This window comes from Danio aesculapii, chromosome 25, assembly GCF_903798145.1.
Source record: "Danio aesculapii chromosome 25, fDanAes4.1, whole genome shotgun sequence".
Taxonomy (NCBI): domain Eukaryota; kingdom Metazoa; phylum Chordata; class Actinopteri; order Cypriniformes; family Danionidae; genus Danio; species Danio aesculapii.
This window is the reverse complement of record NC_079459.1, coordinates 4,572,060-4,598,046: the sequence shown is the minus strand read 5'-3', so window position 1 is coordinate 4,598,046 and position 25,987 is coordinate 4,572,060. Positions and strand designations below refer to the sequence as shown.

Genomic DNA, 25,987 nt, shown 5'->3' with positions numbered 1-25,987 from the left:
TGCATTTTGCATATATATTACAGGGCAATTAAATTTTTTAGCATGAACTATACCTTTAAGACCCCACTATTTGTGGTTAACACTAACACTCTTTGACCATATTCATGGGAAATTTCACAATATTCACATGATACTAACAAAAAATACATTAAAAGCAATCTTATATCGGTGCTGAATGCATTTTTAATCTGTATATCCTGCATTTTGCATATATATTATAGGGCAATTAAACTTTTTAACATGAACTATACCTTTAAGACCCCACTATTTGTGGTTAATACTAACCCTATTTGACCATATTCATGGGACATTTCCCAATATACACATTAAACTAACAAAAAATACATTAAAAACAATCTTATATCGGTGCTAAATGCATTTTTAATCTGTATATCCTGCATTTTGCATATATATTATAGGGCAATTTAAATCTTTATCATGAACTATACCTTTAAGACCCCACTATTTGTGGTTAACACTAACACTCTTTGACCATATTCATGGGAAATTTCACAATATACACATTATACTAACAAAAAAATACATTAAAAGCAATCTTATATCGGTGCTGAATCCATTTTTAATCTGTATATCTTGCATTTTGCATATATATTATAGGGCAATTTAAATTTTTAGCATGAACTATCCCTTTAAGACCCCACTATTTGTGGTTAATACTAACCCTATTTGACCATATTCATGGGAAATTTCCCAATATACACATTAAACTAACAAAAAATACATTAAAAACAATCTTATATCAGTGCTAAATGCATTTTTAATCTGTATATCCTGCATTTTGCATATATATTATAGGGCAATTTAAATCTTTATCATGAACTATACCTTTAAGACCCCACTATTTGTGGTTAATACTAACACTATTTGACCATATTCATGGGAAATTTCACAATATACACATTATACTAACAAAAAATACATTAAAAGCAATCTTATATCGGTGCTGAATGCATTTTTAATCTGTATATCCTGGATTTTGCATATATATTACAGGGCAATTAAATTTTTTAGCATGAACTATACCTTTAAGACCCCACTATTTGTGGTTAACACTAACACTCTTTGACCATATTCATGGGAAATTTCACAATATTCACATGATACTAACAAAAAATACATTAAAAGCAATCTTATATCGGTGCTGAATGCATTTTTAATCTGTATATCCTGCATTTTGCATATATATTATAGGGCAATTAAACTTTTTAACATGAACTATACCTTTAAGACCCCACTATTTGTGGTTAATACTAACCCTATTTGACCATATTCATGGGACATTTCCTAATATACACATTAAACTAACAAAAAATAAATTAAAAACAATCTTATATCGGTGCTAAATGCATTTTTAATCTGTATATCCTGCATTTTGCATATATATTATAGGGCAATTTAAATCTTTATCATGAACTATACCTTTAAGACCCCACTATTTGTGGTTAATACTAACACTATTTGACCATATTCATGGGAAATTTCACAATATTCACATGATACTAACAAAAAATACATTAAAAGCAATCTTATATCGGTGCTGAATGCATTTTTAATCTGTATATCCTGCATTTTGCATATATATTACAGGTCTTTATGAGCTTCCTGTGGCATTATTTAGTTTGAAGTACATTGTATTTTTACCTTGTGTCCCAGCTGAGCTGCTTCCCCTCGTGCTGCTGTGGATATGGGGTCGATGAGGTGGCCGATCTCCTGCACGGCAGACGTCAGCTGCTCCTGTAAAGCCTAAATTTCATAGCAACACCAGTTTTCAGCAATTTGGTCCGATGTGATGAACAGCAATGTAAGCAATGCTTGGAGAAAATCCAATCAAAACAGATCTTGTTTACATATTCTTAAAGGCACAGTACTGAATTTGTAAACCATTACAAGTCAACTTTTTTGAATTAGTGGAAACACATAAAACTACAGTGACACTAAAATGAAGTCATACAACAAAGAAACAAAATGTATTTTTTTACAATCATATTAAAAAAGCTAAGATATGCATTTATTAATTGCCAAAATGAAACAGGGTATATGGTAAATCTGGTATATGGTAAAAAAGGTGGAATAAATTAAATATATATATTACAATACATTTTTAAGTCAACTAACTGCAATTAAAATGTTAAAGTACTGAAATAATTAAAGATAAACTGAAAACTGAAATAAAAATAAATACAAAATAACTAGATTTACAAAACTTACAAAATGAATACGATAAAAGTATGCAGATTATACTAAAATAGCTGATTCTTATCCATAAAAACTTCAGAATGATTTAAATGGAAAAAATTAGATGCCACTTAAAAATAAAACAGATTATTGTTTTTGAGTTTACTGTAAGTTCAGCATGTAAAGTAAGAACATCACTATATGAATAACGTTGGGCTTGACTATATATATATATATATATATATATATATATATATATATATATATATATATATATATATATATATATATATATATATATATATATATATATATATATATATATATATATATACACACACATACATACACACACACATACATATACATATATATATATATATATATATATATATATATATATATATATATATATATATATATATATATATATATATATATATATATATATATATACACACACATACATACACACACACATACATATACATATATATATATATATATATATATATATATATATATATATATATATATATATATATATATATATATATATATATATATATATATATATATATATATATATATATATATACTTCTACAGCCTCTTCACCCTTATGTTTTACTCTGGCAAGCAGAGGACTACAGTTATATTGCTGCTGTTGGACAACATAATGTATTTTTGAGGCTTTATTAGGCGAAATGTAGTTTTTTAAATAGAAACTATGCAGTTTATTTTAAAAGGGATGTGCCTATTTTAAATATTTAGAATTTCAGAGATTCAGCGCTTCGGCAGCCATTAGCCTGTCATACTGAGCAGAGCAAAGATGATTGAAGCTCCGCCAAAAGATGGCGACAAAGATGCAGAATAAGCCCTTACAGGAGAAAAACATTTGCATTTTCCCAGCCTCTGTTTCAAACCACAGCTAAACACATTATAGAACAGGTAAGTGACGATTTAAGCCGATCTCTCTCTTTTGTATTTTATTGTGCTGTTTTTATACTATAGTAATTGTTTGCTGTGCTTTGGCTTTTTCAGGATTAATTATTGTGATCTCCCGATTGCAACAGATAAATACTGGGAAATCTATGTAGACTGATGGCATTTCATGCCGTTCAGCCATGTAACCTTAAAATATCTTGAAAATCATCTGTTTTATCATCACTTTAGACATTACGCTAGAGAATAATTCAAACACTAGCTCTAAAGTGACATTTGTGAAGTTACAACGGTTTCTGCTGTTCTAACCGTCAGCTGCAGATGTGAATGAGGGGCAGAAGAAAGAAGTTCTTCTTACAAAAGGGTTTTGAGACTCTCCGTGTTTGATTTTCTTTTTTTTATACACGATTACGCCGTCGTAGCCATGTGAAAGGCTGTATATTGGCACTGGTGGGACATTAAGGCACTCAGCCTGCGGCCTCGAGCCAACGTACACTGCCCAGCAGTGCCGATATACAGCAACATCCCACTGCTGCTTGTGTGATATTGCTTATATAAATATAGTCCAGCTATATAATAATACATGCAGAAATTAACTTTTTTAATCTGGCATGTTTTAAACAAATATTATTTAGATGCTCTCACATGTGACGTGACAAACTGTAGTATAAATATTTAAATAAAATCTTCAACTAATTAGTTTCCTTAAAATGTTTGTTATGTTGAAAAGTTTCACATTTTTATTTGTAATTAAATATAATGATAACTTTGTATTAATATATTCAGTACATTCCTTTTCATTTATATTATTTTTATTTGCTAAGCAGCATTCCAAGTCCTCTATTTGCCAATAGATTTATCATCCTTGTCGTCACGACAAGCTGTTGCGGACATAAAAGTAACCCTGTTCCAGAGCATCATTCATGAAAAGAGGGCAGGTGCTGACACAGACATGATTTTATTGGTTACCTCCAGGGAAATGTCATCTCTGCGTGGCAAACTCTGACCCACGGCGGCGAGAGAGACCTGCTCGATGTCCCTGATGCTCTTATTGATGCTGTCGATGGACTGGTCACACTCCCGCTGCCCAGGAGCCTTGTCCCTGTAACAACAACACAGAATGGGTTACTAGGTTTTGTTCTCCTACATTAGATTTACATTCACTCGAGGTAAAACTGATTTATTTTGTCATAATATACACTTCTGCATCAGCTCTTTTCATCCAGCATCTGAAACAAAAACCCGCATCACTAAACCCCAAAGGCAACTCTACTCTGATTGGTCCGATAATTGGCTATTGTGATTAGTTGATCACTTACGGTGTGTTAGAAACCAAACGGCCATTACTACTGTATATCCAAATTTCAGCTCTTCCTCAGCATTTGCTAACAGTGTTATGAACATTAACAATGGTGAGTGGTAAATACGGTTTGTCAGATAATTCTAGAAATTATTACCAGGATCAGATTACCATCAATAACCCACGCCAACACAGTTCCTCACAGGTCCAATACACATCTCTGCCATTTGCTCTTTCAGTAACCACGAGCTTGTGACCATACACAATTAAGTGTGTGTTCCCAAATGGCAACACTGTGCAGCAGTGGAACGTGCAATGGTGCAATGGGTTAGCTAGCTAGCAAGGTCAGCTGTGAACGTTTAAGTTGTAACAATAACAACATGAATGCTAGTCTAATGTTGATTAGTCATGTGTTAATGACATTAGCATTATGGATAAAATCTTGTTTTAAAGGCAATACTACTTCTCAATAGATATGAATGCAGGGAACAGTGTATTAGCGAGCACCACATTGTTCTTTGGTAAGTGAAACAAGAAAAGGACAGAGGTGGCTCTTCCTGCAGATGAAAATGAGGATGAGATGGGTTTTAGTGATCATGAGAATGATGCGGACTGGACATTTGATAGAGACACTTCAGGTAAGTTAGCTCAGAGGCAGATAAGACAGGTGTAGTGTAGTATATAGTATAATATACATAACCATTGTTGGCTAGCAGCTACATTATTCTGGTGCATCTGGATATACTAGACTTGTTATTTATTTTTTATAATATTTACTGGAGAAAATTTTTATATTTACTGTATGTTGTATACATGATAATACAATATTAGGTTTGTTTTTAATAATATTCAGCAAAAAAGAATGGAGTGAATGAAAGCTGTTGGAATATGAGTTGTGGTAAAGTATTTATAAGGTGTTATTTGTAAGTTTTGTGTTAAAGCTTATAATACTGCAAAACCAATTAAATCATTTCAAACAACACACTTATTATGTAATAAGGAAATATAAAATATAAATTAGAAATTTCTGAAAGTTTGGTTCACTGTTTTACGTTGTTGCCATATGACAACATTTAATAAAGTATAAATAAAATAATAAAAAATAAAACAAATAATTTTTACCAATTTTTTTTTTACAGCACTTCAAGTTAAGCCATTTTAAGAAAATAAAATATACAGTCAAATATTTTTTTAAATAGATTTATCATAATGCGTGCGGTAGAGGGTTAACTGTGTGATTTATAAGCATGTTTATCCATGGGGACATCAACGTAGTCAAAAACGTCCCCACGAGTCTGTGTGCATTCAGGTTTAAGTCCCCGCAGAGATATAAAAACAAGCACACAAATGCAAACACACAGGTCTGGCTGATCTCCAGCTCTGATTGGTTGATCTGGGAGGACAGTGTATGGAGGGCATCCAGACGGGCAGCGAGCCGAGCTGTTCCTGCAACTGCTGAGAGAGTGTTGCAGAGGAGAACGACACCATCAGCCCTTCACGCTCACTGACCTCAGATCAGGTCATCTGAGTGTCTGATCTGTGTCCAGTCTCCTCAATCCGCATCCGTCACGCTCTCGATATGAAGTGAGAGTCACTTACCACAAAACACAACCTACTGACAGACACAGTCCATCATTATAGAGAAAAGCCTTCAAAACAATACTCCAGAAACGAAATCATTCCTGGCTTCTGGAGGAATGCAGTTCTTACACCGTGTCCTGACCATAAGTGATGCGAGACACGATTCCAGCGACAAGCAATTTGTCTGACAGAAACATTGAAATACCAGAGGCGCTGAAAAGAGTCTCAATCCAATAGACAGGTTTATAAACTAATTAATCAATATTAAATCTCATTAACATTGTTGAAAGTACATGCTTAGTGAATGATATTTGTTAGTTGGTTTTGTTTGCTAGTTATTTTATTTTCAAGATCTGAGGTAAACTATCTGCTGGTGCTTTCGGTGTGGTAATAAATGAAATGTAAAATGGTATTCAAACACACACTGGAAGCATTTAATATAGAATAAAGCACATAATCAGTACCTGAGGAGACCATTGTTATAGTGGTTTATGGTGTTGTTCAGCCGCAGCATCGCAGAAATAGTTTTGTAAAATAGCAAATTTGTAAAATAGAAAATCGCAGATGATAATGTCACACATGATAGGACAAAAAGATGATGGTTTAACACAGAAAAGATATTTTATGGCATCTCGCATCATGTGTACTTGGGACATAGTGTTAGGTTGTGTCTACACTTGTAGTTCAGTTGGTTGTCTTGGTTTGTTAGGTCAGAACAAAAAATTAAAACCTTTCTGCATTGTAAATTTACTATATAGATATAGATTTACTATATATATATATATATATATATATATATATATATATATATATATATATATATATATTAGGGGGGCATAGATAATTATTTTTAATCTAAATTAATCTCACTGTAATATGAGAATTAATCTAGAATAATCTAGATTAAAATGGCTCATTTGAATTCTGTCGAAGGCATTCAGAATATGTGTGCTACCCAAATAATGACTAAAATTAAGTCTTTGAGAATGGGTTTCTCAAGCCAGGTGGCGCATTAGACCAGGGGCTTATCTCCTGTTTCCAAAATGCATCACAAACTGCTTGAGAAACTGTTCTACTATGATAATTGGGGATGAAAATAAATGATGTTCAATAAGATGTACTTGTGTTTACTAACTGTTAATTCAGTTAAGCATGAATGTTGAACTGTAGGCCGACATAAGCTCCAAACGGCGATTTTTGATAACCTTAATCTGACTGAAGTCATAACTGAGCTAAACAGAAATGGAATTAAGACATGTGGAGTATGCATATACTAGAGGCATTATTGAAGTAAACACCTCGATCAAACTACTACCGTCATGTAGGACTTTTCGCCATATTTTCCGACAAGATCCACACACGCGGCTGTCAGTAAAGGACCCCCCCCCCCCACACACACACACATACATCATGAAACGCAGACGTTTTTTCTTTCTATTTGGCATGTGTTATTAAATTCCATAACACTCTCACCAGTCCTTACTCCTTATTTGCGTCTAATATATGGAGAGAGATTAGACTCAATAATAATTCACGCAAAAGACACGATGTACACATGCGTAGCCAAATTCACGTACGTAAAATATTTATTTATACTTACAAAAACAATTCACATGCACAAAATAAAAATACATTTTCATAAAATACGTTTCACAAATGCAAAACACCATTTGCAAATATATAAGAGTGTACAAAAACTTTTGAATGTTTAAAATTCACGAGTTCATCCTGAATGAGAATGTGCAAATCCTCTCTCACGTACGACTCACCCTGAATACGAGTGTGAGCATTTTTGAGACTTTCCTGCCAGAAACAGGCAACTCGTACCTCTCAGCCAATCAGATGAGAACTGTATTCGATATCAACCACTCTGCGCTCCTTTTGTGCAGTCTGTTCCTCTAACCAACATGGCAGATACTCCTGTAAGTCAATACTGTTTCCTACTAGTTTGTGTATACGCTTTTTATAGTAGAATCTGAGTGTATTTTCAGTAACTCAATAGAAAAGCGCTTGTGTTAAGTCTATGCTAATTTAAGTGTATAGTAATAAATGTGCAAAGCATCTTGTATTAGCCGCCATGTTGTAATTTGAACCATCGAATCCATACAGGAGAGACACTTAAATTATATATAAAAAAGATGCATTTCATTACATAATCATGTAACTTACACCATGTCAATTTATACAAAATATATTTAAAAATTATTTTATTTATCAAGTTGTTGTTCTTGGGACAACAAACCTCAAGAATCAAATTAGTTCATCCCTAACATAATTTAAACAACAAGGTTTGTTCAAATTACAACATGGCAGCTAATACAAGATGCTTTGCACATTTATGGTGAGTCGTACGTGAGAGAGGATTTGCACATTCTCATTCAGGATGAACTCGTGAATTTTAAACATTCAAAAGTTTTTGTACACTCTTATATATTTGCAAATGGTGTTTTGCATTTGTGAAACGTATTTTATGAAAATGTATTTTTATTTTGTGCATGTGAATTGTTTTTGTAAGTATAAATAAATATTTTACGTACGTGAATTTGGCTACGCATGTGTACATCGTGTCTTTTGCGTGAATTATTATTGAGTCTAATCTCTCTCCATACTAATACCCCAGTTTGTCACGGGGGCATGAATGAAATGTTTATGAATTAAAGTGAAACTGCCAAACTGCAGTTAAAGTCACCCAAAATTACAGGAAACTCTTACATGAAAGCACGTAAGCACCTTAATTATACTTTTGGCTATTAAGGCACATAACTAGATTACTGATGTCCATGTGAGTGTAGTCAGTGGTGTTTTTGAAGTAAGCGAAAGATCCAGGCATCCTGCTGATTTGATTCAGAAGGGCACTTTTTTGTCAGACGGCTCACCGGTCAGGTATACATCGGCGCTAAAATATCAAGGTGAAAGTCATCATAGGTTGCGTAGAATAGACCCAGCTCCCAACCCAACTTTGAGAATAGATTAATGGCGACATTTTTCTTATAGCGTGGTAAGAGTCTATTAAAAAAATATTAGCTTCAAATAATTTTGACCTTAAAATGGTTTTTAAAAAATTAAAAACTGCTTTTTTTCTAGCCCAAATAAAACAACTAAGACTTTCTCCAGAAGAAAAAACATTATCAGACATACTGTGAAAATTTCCTTGCTCTGTTAAACATAATTTGGCAAATATTTAAAAAAGTTAAAGAAATTCAAAGGGGGGCTAATAATTCTGACCTCAACTGTATATATAAAGATGATCTGTTTTCCCTAATTGAACTTGTCCACCATATTAATTACAATAATATCTGCAGTACTTCTTCTATATAAATTTTGCAACAGTGCAATCCCTGATTCACATTTTACTGGTTGTTGGCGATAAAACATCTCTCACACATGAGTTTGTTTCCTTCATTACAGCTGCAAGGGGAAGATTTGCAAAGAGAAAGCGAGTGTGTGCAAACTGAACAGCTGCTACTGCTAATAACATTTGCTCTTGAGTTATTAAATGAACAAGTTTGAATTAAACCTGCATTATTTTTATTTAACACCTGATGGCCGATGCTGCTTAGGGCTAAAACATACAACTGCACTCATTGTAGGAACATTTGACGATAATGAGCTTTTAAAAATGTTCGCCTTGATCGTGGGTCATTGTATAAGTTGTCAGGGACGCAGTGATTGCAACAATAAATAGAAACAACATTTGCATATCTAATTTTCAGCAATGATTATTTCGCTTTGGTAATTAAAATGCTGTTCATATGAGTATCTGCTAACTGTTTACAAAAACACACATGTAATAGGCAGACAACTAGCTAAACATACAGTTGAACTCAGAACTATCCCCCTCTCCTTTTCCCCAATTTCTGTTTAACGGAGAGAAGATTTTTTCAACACATTTCTAAACAGTTTTAATAACTTATTTCTAATAACTGATTTATTTTATCCTTGCCATGATGACAGAAAATAATATTTCACTAGATATTTTCACGATATTAAAGTGACATTTAAAGCCTTAACTAGGTTAATTAGGGCAAGTTTACACTAATACGTTTTAGTTTTAAAGCGGAAAAGCATCAAAATGACGCAAATTTCTAATCAGCCAATCACATGGCAGCAACTCAATGCATTTAGGCATGTAGACATGGTCAAGGTGATCTGCTGCAGTTCAAACTGAGCATCAGAATGAGGAAGAAAGGTGATTTAAGTGACTTTGAACGTGGCATGGTTGTTAGTGCCAGACGGGCTGGTCTGAGTATTTCAGAAACTGCTGATCTACTGGGATTATCACACACAACCATCTCTAGGATTTACAGAGAATGGTCCGAAAAAGAGAAAATATTCAGTGAGCGGCAGCTCTGTGGGCGCAAATGCCTTGTTGATGCCAGAGGTCAGAGGAGAATGGCCAGACTGGTTCCACCTGATAGAAAGGCAACAGTAACTCAAATAACCACTCGTTACAACTGAGGTCTGCAGAAGAGCATCTCTGAACACACAACAAATCCAACCTTGAGGCGGATGGGCTACAGCAGCAGAAGACCACACCGGGTGCCACTCCTGTCAGATAAGATCAGGAAACTGAGGCTACAATTCACACTGGCTCACCAAAATTGGACAATAGAAGATTGGAAAAACGTTGCCTGGTCTGATGAGCCTTGATTTCTGCTGCAACATTCGGATGATAGAGTCAATATTGGTGTAAACAATATGAAAGCATGGATCCATCCTGACTTGTATCGACAGTTCAGGCTTGTGGTGTGGGGGATATATTCTTGGCACACTTTAGCCACAGCCACAGCCTACCTGAGTATTGCTGCTGACCATGTCCATCCCTTTATGACCATAGTGGACCCATCTTCTGAAGGCTACTTCCAGCAGGATAACGCACCATGTCATAAAGCGAAAATCATCTCAGACTGGTTCCTTGAACATGACATTGAGTTTACGGTACTCAAATGGCCTCCACAGTTACCAGAGCTCAATCTAATAGAGCATCTTTGGGATGTGGTGGAACGGGAGATTCACATCATGGATGTGCAGCCGACAAATCTGCAGCAACTGCGTGATGCGATCATGTCAATATGGAGCGAAATCTCTCTGGAATATTTCCAGTACCTTGCTGAATCTGCCATGAAGGATTAAGGCAGTTCTGAAGGCAAAAGGTGGACCAACCCAGTACTAGTAAGGTGTACTTAAAGTGGCCGGTGGGTGTATACTAATAGTTCAAGAAGACTTTTTTTGGGGATAAAAAATATATATTTTGTATTTTTTTTTTAAAACGAGTGAGTGTTTTTCTAGGTAAGACCTTTATTCTTCAGCCGAGATCATTTAGAGTCATTTTGAAAATACATTTTGGAAGTTCAAACCATTGAGCACCACTGAAGTCCACTATATGGAGGAAAATCCTGCATGTTTTCTTCAAAAGGGTTCAGGAGAGCTTTTAGTGGTGAGATGAAATGTATTTTTTTGCTGTGTCACAGACCTGATGGAGGTGATGAGGCTCTTGATGGAGTCCGACACGGTGCGTGAGTGTCCTGCCAGGATGGACCAGGTGGGCGGGTCTTTGGGGTTGATGATGAGCGAGCGGGCGGTCTCCAAGAGGTGGGTGGAGCTGTCCAGCATTGAGCGAGCAGAGCGAATGATTGGCTCCTGCGCTGCTGAACCCTGCGATTGGACAGAGATACAAGTCAGCATACAAACCGATTGGTTGATCAGTTTGTTTTTAATACGCACACACAAATATATACGCTGTCACTAAAAAAATTGGATCTTAAAAACATCCAAAAGCCTATTTAAAAAAAGAAAAAACTAAATCAAACTCTCAAAAATTGACTAAAGTGATAAATTTGTCAATGACTTGTGTTTGCAAACCTCCCATCCACACTGACTGACCTTTTAGACTTCCTGTGAGGAAGTCCAGTGTCAAACAGTCAGAGAGCAGACAGAAACCACTTTGTTTTGGCACAACATTACAGGCAGTATTTCAAAGGCAGAGGAGTCACCTACTTATTCATGCAGACAGTGTGGGCACATTTGACCATATTTCACGTCCAAAGAAATACAGAGCATGTGAACTGAATTCACCATGTGTGCAGATGTTGAACTTATACCTCCAATATGTGCATGCTTCCTCTAATGAAGGTAAATGAATAGTTATAACCTGATTTGTGCTTTCATTTTACACAATATTGTCAGTTTCAAACAAAAACATGAAAAACGGAGGTATGTCATCCCCTTGTGGCTTGTCTGCGCATGACTGTTGGCACACTCAAGATTTAAATCACTGAAAAAGACAGCCATTTGTTTAACTGCTAAATGATTCAGTGTTTTAGAACGAATCAGTTGAGTAAACAATTCAACGACTCACTTATCAAGAATTGCTACTTGTTCTGTTTCAGAAATGATCATTGTTTTTAAACAAGCCAATTAAATGAACGATTCAACGACTCATTCAATGCTTATATTTGTACTTTGTTTGCTTATAAATCCATCAGCGTTTGAACAAATACACAAAAACACAACCTTTATAAGATATTTCCATTATAGTGTGCTATATTAAATGTGATCTGGCTCTAAAAAAATCTAAGTAAGGAGTACACACACACACACTCACAGACACAAGAAATACTACATGAAAAACTAAGGTATTCGGTATTTCATCACCTCGTGGCTTATCTGTGCAGGAATGCTGGCAAACTCAGGGTTGGAGGCAAAGGTGGAGAGATTATCCACAGCTTCTATCAGCGGAGTCGTGGCCACTCGACACCTCTCGCGGTTTTCATCTGAGAAATCCCCGTCTAAAGCCTGAGGAAATAAAAAAAATCACACCTGCTGAAATACTTTATCAAAGGTTATAGGCTTGCAAATGGCCAGGCAAGCTCAGGCCTTTAAGCTAACACACAGGATTCAATAGATGACCTTTGGGTAATTAACTGCAGGGCGTACCTTTATAGTTTTGACCAGGTTAGCTGTGGTATTAGCAACTTCTTTGGCTGATTGGACGAAATGTCTGCGGGCTACAGGATTGGCTGTTTTGGAAGACGCCAATCGGCAGGCGTTGCAAAGAGCCGAGGTGTGCTTTGCAACAATGGTAGCGGCTGATAGAACCTATAAAGCACACATAAATCATGATCATAATCAAGATATGGCTGAAAGTGTGAAACTTAAAGGGACAGTTCAGCCGAATATGAAAATGACCTCATGTTTCTAGTTGTTTAAGCCTTTATGAGTGTTTACATGACAGAACATATTTAAAAAAATGCTGGTTGGTGGATCTTCCATAGTAGGAAAAAATACTATGGAAGTCAATTGGTGCCAGAAACCAGCATTCTTCAGAATATCTTTGTTTGTGTTCAACAGAAGAAACTCAAATCGGTCTTAGGAGAGTAAATGATGACAGAATTTTCATTTTTGGGTGAACTATGCCTTTAATAATAATAAAAAGGCAAACAGTGACCTGGGAAGGGCTGCTGGCTGGGTCCACCAGGTTCTGGCAGGCCATCTGAATTGCCTGATTGGCTCTGGCAAACTGGATGGGATCGACCAATCCTTGATGACCAGACTGGCTGTTGGGATCTGACACTCCAACCAAATAGGAAGCCTGAAGGAAATTAAGACAAATGCATAAACAAAGTGTTGGTTACAAGAAATTTCAATAAATAGTATAGCCAATCAATCAGTCAATCAATCAATCAATCAATCAATCAATCAATCAATCAATCAATCAATCAATCAATCAATCAATCAATCAATCAATCAATCAATCAACCAGTGAACCAACGAATCAATAAATCAATGAATCAAATCAAATCAAATCAATTCAAATCAAATCAACCAACTAACCATCGAACCAATGAATCAATCAATCAATCAATCAAAACAATCAACCAACCAACCAACCAATCAACCAACCAACCAACCAACCAACCAACCAACCAAAACCAACCAACCAACCAAAACCCACCCACCTATCAATCAATCAATCAATCAATCAATCAATCAATCAATCAATCAATCAATCAATCAATCAATCAATCAATCAATCAATCAATCAATCAGTGAACCAACAAATCAATAAATCAATAAATCAAATCAAATCAAATCAACCAGAGAACCAACTAATCAATCAAATCAAATCAAATCAAATCAACCAACTAACCATCGAACCAATGAATCAATGAATCAATGAATCAATCAATCAATCAATCAATCAATCAATCAACCAACCAACCAAAACTAACCAACCAAAACTAACCAACCAACCAAAATCCACCAATCAATCAATCAATCAATCAATCAATCAATCAATCAATCAATCAATCAATCAATCAATCAATCAATCAATCAATCAATCAATCAAGCAATTATTCAATCAATCAATCAATCAACCAATCAATCAATCAATCAATCAATCAATCAATCAATCAATCAATCAACCAATCAATCAATCAACCAACCAACCAAAACTAACCAACCAAAACTAACCAACCAACCAAAATCCACCCACCCACCTATCAATCAATCAATCAACCAATCAATCAATCAATCAATCAATCAATCAATCAATCAATCAATCAATCAATCAATCAAAACAATCAACCCTTTTCCCCTTGTCTTTCTATGAAAAGTGAAAGTAGGATCAAAGATGTTCAATGCGATCTTAAATGTGATATAGTCTAATTGCAGGAGCTGTTCAACAGAATTGGGCTTTCACTTTATTTTGGCTTGAAACCACGTTAAAAATGAATATAAAAACAGCCACATTCACTATCCAACCTCTCAATCAGTCAATTCATGTAAAGCCTGTTTCACACCGCATGCGTAGGAAATAGCTGCGCGCCTTGGTGCAGATGAAAAGTAAAAACAAAAAGTGTATATATATATATATATATATATATTATATTATATTATATTATCATTTCTTTTTTCAGTGAAATAACTTGCATTTATTAATTAGAAATATTAAGAACAACATCATAAAACATAACAAAACATTGTAAAATTAGATTTCAGGAGGTCTTTAAATCTGACAGCTGTGAGTGGATTGTGGGCGTAGTATCAGACAGTACCTGTCCCGCGGCCTCGGTCAGCCCACACAGAGCTTTAGACGCCACGCCAACACAATCTCCAAACGCTGGCACGTTTCCAGTCTTACAATGCTGCGAGATTCCAGCCATGGACTCCCCTAAAACCTGTCGAGACCGACGGAGAGGAGCATTAAAAATCGGACACATTTCTGTAGAGGGTTCTGGAATGCAGGGATGGATACTGTACCTTGGAGTTCTCCATAACGCTCTCGATGCAGTCAAAATATGAGAGATCGCTGACTGGCTCGTTGGGATTGTCCAACATTCCTCGAACAGCCTGTGAGAACATGAAACTGATTGATAAAATGTCATTTTTATATGATTAATTATTGATTTTATATATTATCAAAGGTTCAAGACACCCTGGAGTACTTTAAAAAAACTGATTTGGGTGTGTTGAGCATTACTTAAGACACCGTTAGCTCCTGTTAGCTTTAATTGTGGGGAAAACTGTATAATTTTGAGCTTTTGTCAGATAATTTCATCTTCCAGGTTTAAAATAATTTTTGGAGGGATCAAAATTGGTGACGTAGCGCAAAACTGCAAGTGCAGTGATGACGCGACGGTTTCTCATTATTATTTACAGCAGAGTTTTCTTATCCTATGAGAAGACCTTGCTTCTTAATTATTCATGAGAGCATGTGCTTTCCGAAGGCAATGCAGTCCTGCCAAGCTGTGAGACCCAATGACTTTGATGAGTATTTATTTATTGAAATGAGTATTTAGCCGTTCATGAAGGGTCGTAATGTTATGTGTTTGTTTCCATGATCCACAGGGTTAGTTGCATGTGTTTCCCCGTGATGCTGTCAGGGCCGATACAGCAAAGCTGTTGGTTTGCATCAAGCATTTTTGTTGGGAGAGCTGTACGAGAATTGGAGAATGGCGTCTTTTATCATTTGAGTTCGTTACCATTCAGACACATCGCCTATATCCATGCTGCTGTGTTTGCCTATGTTTAAAATTCTCCAAATTACCGGCAGGGTTAATGGTTGGACTAGACAGAGCAAGACACCTGCTACATTTCTATCCACTGTGTTTGCAGGGAGGGGTGAGTGTAATAGAGGCCAGCTAGCAAAGTGCTTTGCAGGTAAACCTCACCCCTCTGACCTTGAAAGATGCTTTAGCAACAGACACCAACGGCCATGGTCTTCAACCTCCTTGTTAGAGCAACCGACTCCCATGAAAAGAATTGCTGGTTCAATCCTAGCTCAGTGCAAGTTGGGTGCAGTAGGACTGGTGGGTTACACTTGGGGGCTCATCCGGGATGGAAGTGAGCCCGCTAGAGAAGTGCTATGCAGGTAAACCTCACTCCTCTGACCTCTAAAGCTGCTCTAGCGACAGATGCTAGAGGCCATGGTCTTTAGCTTCCTTGTTAGAGCAACCTGGAGTGCTTGCAAAGAATCGTTAGTTCGATCCCAGCTCAAACCGGGTTGGGTGCAGTAGGACCGGTGGGTTACATGTATGTGAAAAAAATGGCAAGAATAGAAGTATCTTAAATTTAAAACAGCAAGATTCAGAAGTCTTAGAATTCAGAAATGTACGCCAAAAAATGTTTTGCCACATTTAAGTCAAAATTGCCCACAAATGTTTTTTGATAAAAAGTCAAAATTACAGGAAAGCCTGCAAATTTGCAATTGCTAGATTCAATTTGGAATTCTTAAGAAAAGTCAAACTGAGATTGTGAGAAAAGGCAGAATAATTCTGAGAAACAATGCAAAACCGTTCGACGTAAACTCTTATTTCTGAAAATTTTGCAATTCTGACTTATTTTATTGAGTTCGGAGAAAAAAAAGTAAAATGAACTAGTAAAAATCTTTTATATTTTTTATTCTGTGATGGAAATGAGCTTCCATGATATAAATGAAATGATTAATTGATCGACAAAAAAAACTTGTTCAAATAGAAACTGTACAAAATGAAGTGTGTGTTGGAGTACCTCAAGCTCTCGTAAAGCATTGTCACACTCTTTTTGTCCTGGTGCCTGCTGGGTGCACAGCGTGATGAGCTGATTAATGCTTTCTGTGACAGCTCTGAAACAAACAAACACACAGACACGCACACAATCACCCAATAAATCTGAATCAGTTTATACTACCTGAAAAAAAAAACGTGTCGTGGATCCCAGTTGTAAGAGCAACAAATAATAATAACTTGACTTCTAGTTGATCATTTGGAAAAGTGGCAGAAGGTCGATTTTTCCTATGAATCATCTGTTGAACTGCATCCCAATCATCACAAATACTGCAGAAGACCTACTGGAACCCGCATGGACCCAAGATTCTCACAGAAATCAGTCAAGTTTGGTAAGGGAAAAATCATGGTTTGGGGTTTCATTCAGTATGGGGGCATACGAGAGGTCTGCAGAGTGGATGGCAACATCAACAGCCTCAGGTATCAAGACATTTGTGCTGCCCATTACATTACAAACCACAGGAGAGGGCGAATTCTTCAGCAGGATCCTCATACTTCAGCCTCCACATCAAAGTTCCTGAAAGCAAAGAAGGTCAAGGTGCTCCAGGATTGGCCAGCCCAGTCACCAGAACATTATTGAGAATGTCTGAGGTAAGATGGAGGCATTGAAGATGAATCCAAAGAATCTTGATGAGCTCTGGGAGTCCTGCAAGAACGCTTTCTTTGCCATTCCAGATGACTTTATTAATAAGTGATTTGAGTCATTGCAGAGATGTATGGATGCAGTCCTCCAAGCTCATGATGGAGTCAGACACAATATTCATTCTGTTTCCACTGCAGCATGACTTTATATTGTTTACTGGACATTATTTCTGTTCAGTGACAAGACTTTTGTTTAAGCAAAGTCAGACCTTACTGTCCTAATTAAATAATTAAAATTCAAGGTATGATCATATTTTATTTTGGTAAATAAGTGTAATCTAGAGGCCTTTGCCTTTCAAATAAGCCACTTCTGACACCAAATGATCAACTAGAAGTCAAGTTATTATGTGCTGTTCCTAAAACTTGGAAACGCGACAAGACTTTTGTCAGGTAGTGTAGACACTCAAACATACACACTTTACTTTTAAGTGAGACGTCGTATCATTAATTAGACTCCTTCTTACACACTCTCACACACTGCTTCTGATTCTCTGTGGAAATGTTCAGCTGAATAGCTCATCTTTTCTTGCCGCTGACCCTCAGGTTGGCTGGATAATGATCACTAAACTCTCCCCAGAACACAGAACCAGGCTCATTCCTACCGTGCCGCGGCTGCGAGGAGATTCTTGGCATTTGCTGCTCCTGGATCTACAGAGAGGGATTTGGCAGCCAAGAGCAGCTTGCTGGACGCCATCGAGATGTTCTTCAGGTTGCCAATCACCTGGATCTGGTCATCTTTAGACTGCGAAAACAGAAGCTATAACTTTAGTTCAGCAGAAAAATGTGCAGCATTCTTTGAAAACAGGCTATATTTTAGGGTTATGTTTTTGTGTTATAACCTAATAACACACTAAACTGACTTAAAATGACTTATGTCTTATGAGGAACACAAACAGAGATGATTTTCATACAAGTAACAACTCAAATACACAACAAACAAAAATATTAGCACATTAGAACATTAGAACTTGAGCTAACTCACAGTTTACAGTTCAAATGCAGTCACACAGCTTAAAACGTAATAGCAAACAAAACTGAAAAGCAATTAAAAACATTTTTTGATTAACTAGGCAAAGCAAGGCAAGGCAAGGCAAGTTTATTTATATAGCACATTTCATACACAGTGGCAATTCAAAGTGCTTTACATAAACAGGAATAAAAGAAACAAGTATAAGAAAAATAAAAACAAATAATAAAAATGGTTAAAAAAATAAAATAAATAAGCATAAAAACAGATAAAATGTGTTATAAAAGAATAAAAAAGAAGAGAAAGACATAATAGTGCGATCTGTGGGACGTAGCACAGTGCTCATTCAGTAAAGGCACAGCTAAACAGATGTGTTTTCATTCTAGATTTGAATGCGCCTAATGTTGGAGCACATCTGATCATTTCTGGAAGCTGATTCCAGCAGTGAGGGGCGTAGTAGCTGAAAGCCGATTCACCCTGCTTTGACTGAACTCTTGGAATTTCTAGTTTATTTGATCCTAAAGATCTGAGTGATCTGTTAGGTTTGTATTCAGTGAGCATATCTGTGATCTATTGAGGTCCTAGGCCATTTAGTGATTTATAGACCAGTAATAATACTTTAAAATCTATTCTGAATGTAACTGGGAGCCAGTGTAAAGACCTGAGGACAGGTGTGATGTGCTCTGATTTCCTGGTTCTGGTCAGAATTCTGGCCACAGCGTTCTGGATGAGCTGCAACTGTCTGACTGTCTTTTTGGGAAGGCCAGTGAGGAGGCCGTTACAGTAATCCACCCTGCTGCTGATAAAAGCATGAACAAGTTTTTCTAAGTCTTCACTGGAAATGTTAACTAATGTTAACTAATGGAAACTAATGTTAAATTAGATGAATACATTTTGTATTGTTAGTAAATACAATAACTAACTAATGGAACATTGCTAGCATATTAGCGGTATTGGGAAGGATTGTTCATTGTTTATTCATGTTAGTGAGCACATTAACTAACATCAACTAATGGAAAAGTGTTAGCATATTAGCGATCCCACTTAATGTTAACATTTCATGCTATTAGCAAACCATTAACTAAAACTATTCGCTCAATAAATGACTAATTAGCTGCTAATTAATTCTTAGCCTGCTGAAAAAAACTGCTTAAACCAGCCTAAGCTGCTTGGCTGGTTTTACCTGGTTGACCAACCTAGTTTTAGAGGGGTTTTGGTCTTATCCAGTCTGGTTTCCAGCCATTTCCAGCCTGCTCTTAGCTGGTTAGGCTGGAAAATGACCAGCAAAAACCAGCATGACCAGCCTTGACATAGCTGGTTTTGGCTGGGCTCCCAGCCTGGCTAGGCTGGTCAAGCTGGCTTTAGCTGGCCATCTCCCAGCCTGACGACTAATTAGCTGCTTATTGATGGTTAGTAAGGTAGTAGTTTTAGATATTTGGTAGGACTGTTCATTGTTTATTTATATTAGTAAATGCATTAACTAAGATTAACTAAAAGTGCTAACGTATTAGCGGTCACTTTATTTGAATGTACAATTCACACTATTAATTATCTTTTAACTAAGATTTTAGCTCATAAACAACTAATTAGCTGCTTATTAATAGTTAGTAAGCTAGTAGTTGGGTTTAGGTATTTGGTAGGATAGTTCATTGTTTATTCATGTCAGTAAACTAATGGAATGTGTTAGCGTTCATGTAAACATGCTCATTGTCTCATCTGAAAAGCATACTGAAAATATAACTACACCAGTCCACATAATTAATAATCATAAACCAAATGAGATGTTTTTTATAATTCTCTCAGTTTACTTCATGTGTTATTTTAAATGTGCTTTAGTGTGTGATGTGCTGATTGCTCAGTGTCCCTCAGTCATCTTTTAACGGGCATGTCACGCTCCAAATGAATCAACCAAACACGCAGAAGCAGAACATGATCACAGATTTCATTAGGGTGGAGCGTCTTCATGCTCGACGGCTCAATTATGCGCATCAGTGAATTAGATGAGAGCTGCTAATTAACAAATGAATCGAAACTCTAAAATGCATAGAAAACGTTTCATAACATCTACCCGTTTCCTCCTTGGGAAGCTGTTTTTTTTTACATATATATGTAACAAAATTGGCAAAATTATATATAAATATTAACCTATATGTAAATAATTGAAAAATATACATATATATATATATATATATATATATATATATATATATATATATATATATATATATATATATATATATATATATACATATATATATATATATATATATACACATTTTTTTAATTTTTAAAATGTGCATAAAACCATATATCACATATAAACTGAGCAGAATATTAACTATAGAGCAGAATATTAACTGAGCATAAACTATTATGGAAACACATTTAACGAATAAATTCCAGCATGCGCATCAAAAAGTGATGTGATTTTGTTGTAATAGATCTTTAGCATTAGCATTATTAGCATCAACAGCATTAATGAACAAACCAGAACAAAAGTTTTGATCTTTCTAAAATCCATCAGCCAAAGTCTGTCATCATAGTGGTTCAGTTTTGTTATTGTATTATTATCTCCAGAACTGTCTTCAGCATGTGCACTACCAAGGAGCATCTCACGCCTCTAAAAACAACCACACATTCATTACGTTTCGCATTCTGAGGTGCAAGTCATTTATTATATAAGAAAAAAGACCCACAGTGGCTTCTCCTACCAAAGAAAAGACTGTTTTCTGTTTGATACTTGGCACCTGTTTATCAGGAAATGGCAGTTTTGTTCTCTATGACTCAATGGATGGAAACACTGCTTTATTTGCATATGTTTTATGCAATATTTCAGTTTTGTTATAAATCTAATAGATGGAAACATAGCTAGTGAGACAGAACACACCTGATTATTACACAGATACAGCTGAAGTCAAAATTATTAGCCCTCCTGTTTTTCCTGTATTGATAGCGCTTCTTTTTTTCCACATTTGTTTGTTACAGCCTTCTTTCAAAATGGGTTAAATTCATTTACTTCCTCAAGATTCTACACAAAATACCCCATAATGACCATTTGAATAAAGATTTTTTGAAAGTGTTGCAAATTTATCACAAATAAAACACCTGTAAAATCCCATGTACATCAATATTCACAGCCTTTGCTTAATACTTTGTTGATGCACCTCTGGCAGAAATTACAGCCTCAAGTCTTTTTGAATATGATGCCACAAGCTTGGCACACCTGTCTTTGGAAATTTTTGCCTATTCCTCTTTGCAGTACCTCTTAAGCTCTATCAGGTTGGATGGGAAGTGACGATGTACAGCCATTTTCAGATCTCTCCAGAAATTTTCAATAGGATTTAGGTCTGGGCTCTGGCTGGGCCGCTCAAGGACATTCACAAAGTTATTGATCACCCCCGTGACTAAGGCCCTTCCCCCCCCAATCACTCAGCTTAGATGGCCGGCCAGCTCTAGGAAGAGTCCTGGTGGTTCCAACTATCTTCCACTTACGGATGATGGAAGCCGCTGTGCTCATTGGAACTTTCAGACCAGCAGACATTTTTCTGTAACCTTCCTCAGCCAAATTGTCTTCAAATTGTCATTATGGGGTATTGTGTGGAGAATTTTGAGAAAATAAATGAATTTAATCCATTATGGAATAAGGCTGTAACATAAACAAATGTGGAAAAAGTGAAGCGCTATCAATACTTTCCAGATGCACTTTATATAAGGTGGACAAACACAAATGGCCCCCCGACTCTAAGAGGGCACTGAAGCTGTACCTGAGTGTGTCCTGCCATCTCGATGCCAGCATCTAAAAACTCGTCAAAGTCTTGGCTGAATTTCCCAGAAGCCACGGCCAGCTGGCTGCTGCTGCCACGCGAAGACTGCACAACATCCCCAGCCGAATGGTTGAGCTCGGCTGCCGTGTGGTTCAAGTCCGTCTGCGCCTCTTGGAAGGATTTGGAGCAAGGAGGAAGCTGGAAATATTACAGAAAGGGAGAAATGATAAGAGTTTCGGTGAAGTTTCTGATGAGTCCCTAGAGTGTGAAGTTTCAGCTCAAAATACCTCACAAATAATAGTTTATAACTCTTAAAGCTGTCCCTTTAGGCTTTGGTCCTAATTGTGCCATTTTGGTGACTGTCGCTTTAAATTCAAATGAGTTTGTGAGCTTTTTGAAAGCGGGCGGAGCTACACATGTGTTAGCAGAGTGGCAGATTCAAAAACAAGACTAACATTCTATGCTGATGAGGGAAAGATGGTCACTAATGGGGGGTTTCCCCCATTCCCCCGTTTTGCTGACTTTTTATCAAGTGTGATTATAATTTTTTTATTGTAATTTTTTTTACCAGTAGAAGCAGGTTATATTCACAGACTGTTGCCACACAACTGTGTTTGTTTAAACCAACCCAGGCTCATTCTGAAAACGTACCTCCACGGACGTTTCTGGAGACCGTGAAATACGTCCCGGCAGCACGCTTTTCGGCAGTTTTTGTTTTCGCGAATCCGCCAGAGGTCGGCGTGTACGCTTTTCGAGATCTCAAATTTCCCTTGCGATTGTCATTCGCGCCTGCTGTTCTTGCGTAAACCCACCAGAAGCCTCTGTCGACTCACTTTTGGACAGACTTTCTGACTGACTGAGCTAACAATCGGCCGACCCACCCTCCCCCTTCCCTAAACCCAACCAACACGTTTCAAAAGCAATCCAAAAAAATAAAAGCCCTCGTCTGACTTTTTTTTTTTACCACATTCTCACCCTGCTATTCACTTGTTTGTTTTATATTTTGGATTCTGTTTTTGTCTCACCTGCTTTCTGGAACCGCTCTTCACCGGACTCGAACCTCCGTCTTCGTGGTCAACTCCTCTCTGCATCTCAAATCCGGCAACGAACATGGCGCGCTAACGGGACAATCTGGTTACAGCCGGAATGGCGTCCATGCGGAGGTAAGCGCGAAAAGGAACGGCGTCACACCGCCCCGTATCGTTCGTTTAAAGAAATGAAATGCAGCCATACATACCACCGCCTACGTAATTTGCTGTCTCCAGAAACGTCCGCAGGGCTACGTTTTCACAATGAGCCTGTGTTGGTTTAAACCCCTAATAAAAGTGATTCTTGCAGAATAGCTACCCTTTAAGTTTAGCCTTGGTTGTAGACACCACAAAAAAACTCACGTTTTCCACAAGCAATTTCTTACTGGCCTCGCCAATGCTCCTGAGGGCCATGTCCACATCCTTCTGTCCAGGTAAGCAGTTCACACAGTTATTCAGAGAGTGAGAGACGGCTTTCGCCACCTGAAACACACACACACACACACACACATAATTGAAGTAAGTATTATTAGCCACTCTGAATAGTTTTTTTCTCAAATTTTAAGGATTTTTTTCAACACATTTCTAAACATAATAGTTTTAATAACTCATTTCTAATAACTGATTTATTTTATCTTTGCCATGATGACAGTAAATAATATTCGACTAGATATTTTTCAAGACACTTCTAGTCAGCTTAAAGTGACATTTAAAGGCTTAACTATGTTAACTAGGTAAGTTAGGGTAATTAGGCAAGTTATTGTATAATGATGATGTTTCCGCTTTAAAAAAAGCTTAAAGGGGCTAATACTTTTGACTTTAAAATGTTTTAAAAAAAGAAAAACTGCTTTTATTCTAGCAGAAATAAAACTAATAAGACTTTCGCCAGAACAAAAAAATATTATTAGACATACTGTGAACATTTCCTTGCTCTGTTCAACATCATTTGGGAAATATTTGAAATAGAAAAGGTATGGTTAATAACTCTGACTTCAACTGTATGTTCTCCCCAATAACTCTAGAAAGGCCTGGGGGAGATGTAGTGTGAATCTAAAATTCAAATCAGCCCCTGAGCGCAACAGACAAATCCATGTCCCTAATTTATGCCACTGTCAAAGACATATGCCAAGCAATATGTTAGTCTCCCAAAGGAACCTGTGCGAATCGAGAGGTGCTGCTGGCACCTTCCAGAAAAAGGGCAACAGAGAGACAACAGAAAATAGCTCAGTTTATTGGAGATAATTGCCAAGAGGGAGCTGACGGGAGATTGATCTGTTCTTACACAGTAGCTGAAGACGACAAAATAAGGTTGAACTAATGCATACAGCTGAAGTCAAAATGATTCGCCCTACTGTGAATTTATTATTCTTTATCAAATATTTCCCTAATAATGTTTAACAGAGCAAGGAATTTTTCACAGTATTTCCCATAATATTTTTTCTTCTGAAGAAAGTTTTATGTGTTTTATTTCAGCTAGAATAAAAGCAGTTTTTAATTTTTTAAACACCATTTTAAGAAAATGGTTTCATTCTGAAAACGTACCGCTATATACATTTCTGGAGAGAGCAAAATACGTACCAGGACCTGTTTTTTTTTGCATTTTTTGCTTTCGAGAATCCGCCAGAGGCTGCTGTGTACGCTTTTTCAGATCTCAAATTTCTCTTACGAGTGCCCTTCGCGCCTGCTGTTCTCACATTAATCCACCAGAGGCCGCTGTCAACTGACTGATTTGCTGACTGATCAACCGACCGACCACCCCCCACCCACCGCTTTTCCTAAACCCAACCAAGTGTTTTAAAAAGCACAGATTGACCTGGCCACCCACTTGCCAAAACCCAACCGTAGTATTTTAAAAAGAAATACAGAAAAAGAAAAGCCCCCTGATTTTTACCATGTTTACAGATTTTACCACATTCTCACCCTTTATTTCCTTGTTCATTTTATTTTTTGGCTTTTTTTGTCTTACCTACTTTCTAGAATTGTTCTTCACCTGACTCGAACCCCGTTGTCACAATCAACTTCGCTCTGCATCTCAAGTCAGTCAACGTACATGTCGAGCTACCGGACAAACTGATAACAGCAGGTAAGCCGTCCATACGGAGGTAAGTGGTCAGCTGGTAAGCGAGAAAAGGAATGGCATCATGCTGCCCTGTAGCGTTTGTTTTAAAGACGAAATGCAGCAATACGTACTGGCCTCTGGCTACTTAATTTGCGATCTCCAGAAATGTATATAGGGCTACGTTTTTAGAATGAGCCTATGTTGATAATATTGGCCTCCTTAAGGCTGATTTTTACTCACCACGTTCGCTAGTTCTCTTGACTCTGACTTCATCAAGGTGTTTGCAGAGGTTTGCTTTAGCTGCGCGCTATATTATTTCAGCTAGCGGAGCACACTCAATTTTTTGAGACTCGAGCGAACAGTTTTAAGCCGAAAAGAAATTTAATGAATGAATGAAACTAAAAAAATGATAATAATAAAAATTATTAGTTTAAACATCTTGACGTAGTTCCAGAAACT

The 25,987-nt window shown here is 36.7% G+C and overlaps 1 protein-coding gene across 1 annotated transcript in view; it reads right to left on the bottom strand.

Moving 5' to 3' along the window:
- Positions 1–25,987, bottom strand: part of tln2b (talin 2b) — a 254,218-nt gene that overhangs the window by 48,417 nt on the left and 179,814 nt on the right. The window contains exons 28-39 of the mRNA XM_056452174.1: positions 23,833–23,952; positions 22,442–22,639; positions 18,313–18,452; positions 17,034–17,127; positions 15,285–15,374; positions 15,080–15,202; positions 13,468–13,611; positions 12,957–13,118; positions 12,675–12,815; positions 11,494–11,675; positions 4,109–4,241; positions 1,663–1,764 (exon numbers count right to left, since the gene is read on the bottom strand). Coding sequence (XP_056308149.1) covers positions 1,663–1,764; positions 4,109–4,241; positions 11,494–11,675; positions 12,675–12,815; positions 12,957–13,118; positions 13,468–13,611; positions 15,080–15,202; positions 15,285–15,374; positions 17,034–17,127; positions 18,313–18,452; positions 22,442–22,639; positions 23,833–23,952 — 1,629 coding nt within the window. The remainder of the gene's footprint in view (positions 1–1,662; positions 1,765–4,108; positions 4,242–11,493; positions 11,676–12,674; positions 12,816–12,956; positions 13,119–13,467; positions 13,612–15,079; positions 15,203–15,284; positions 15,375–17,033; positions 17,128–18,312; positions 18,453–22,441; positions 22,640–23,832; positions 23,953–25,987) is intronic.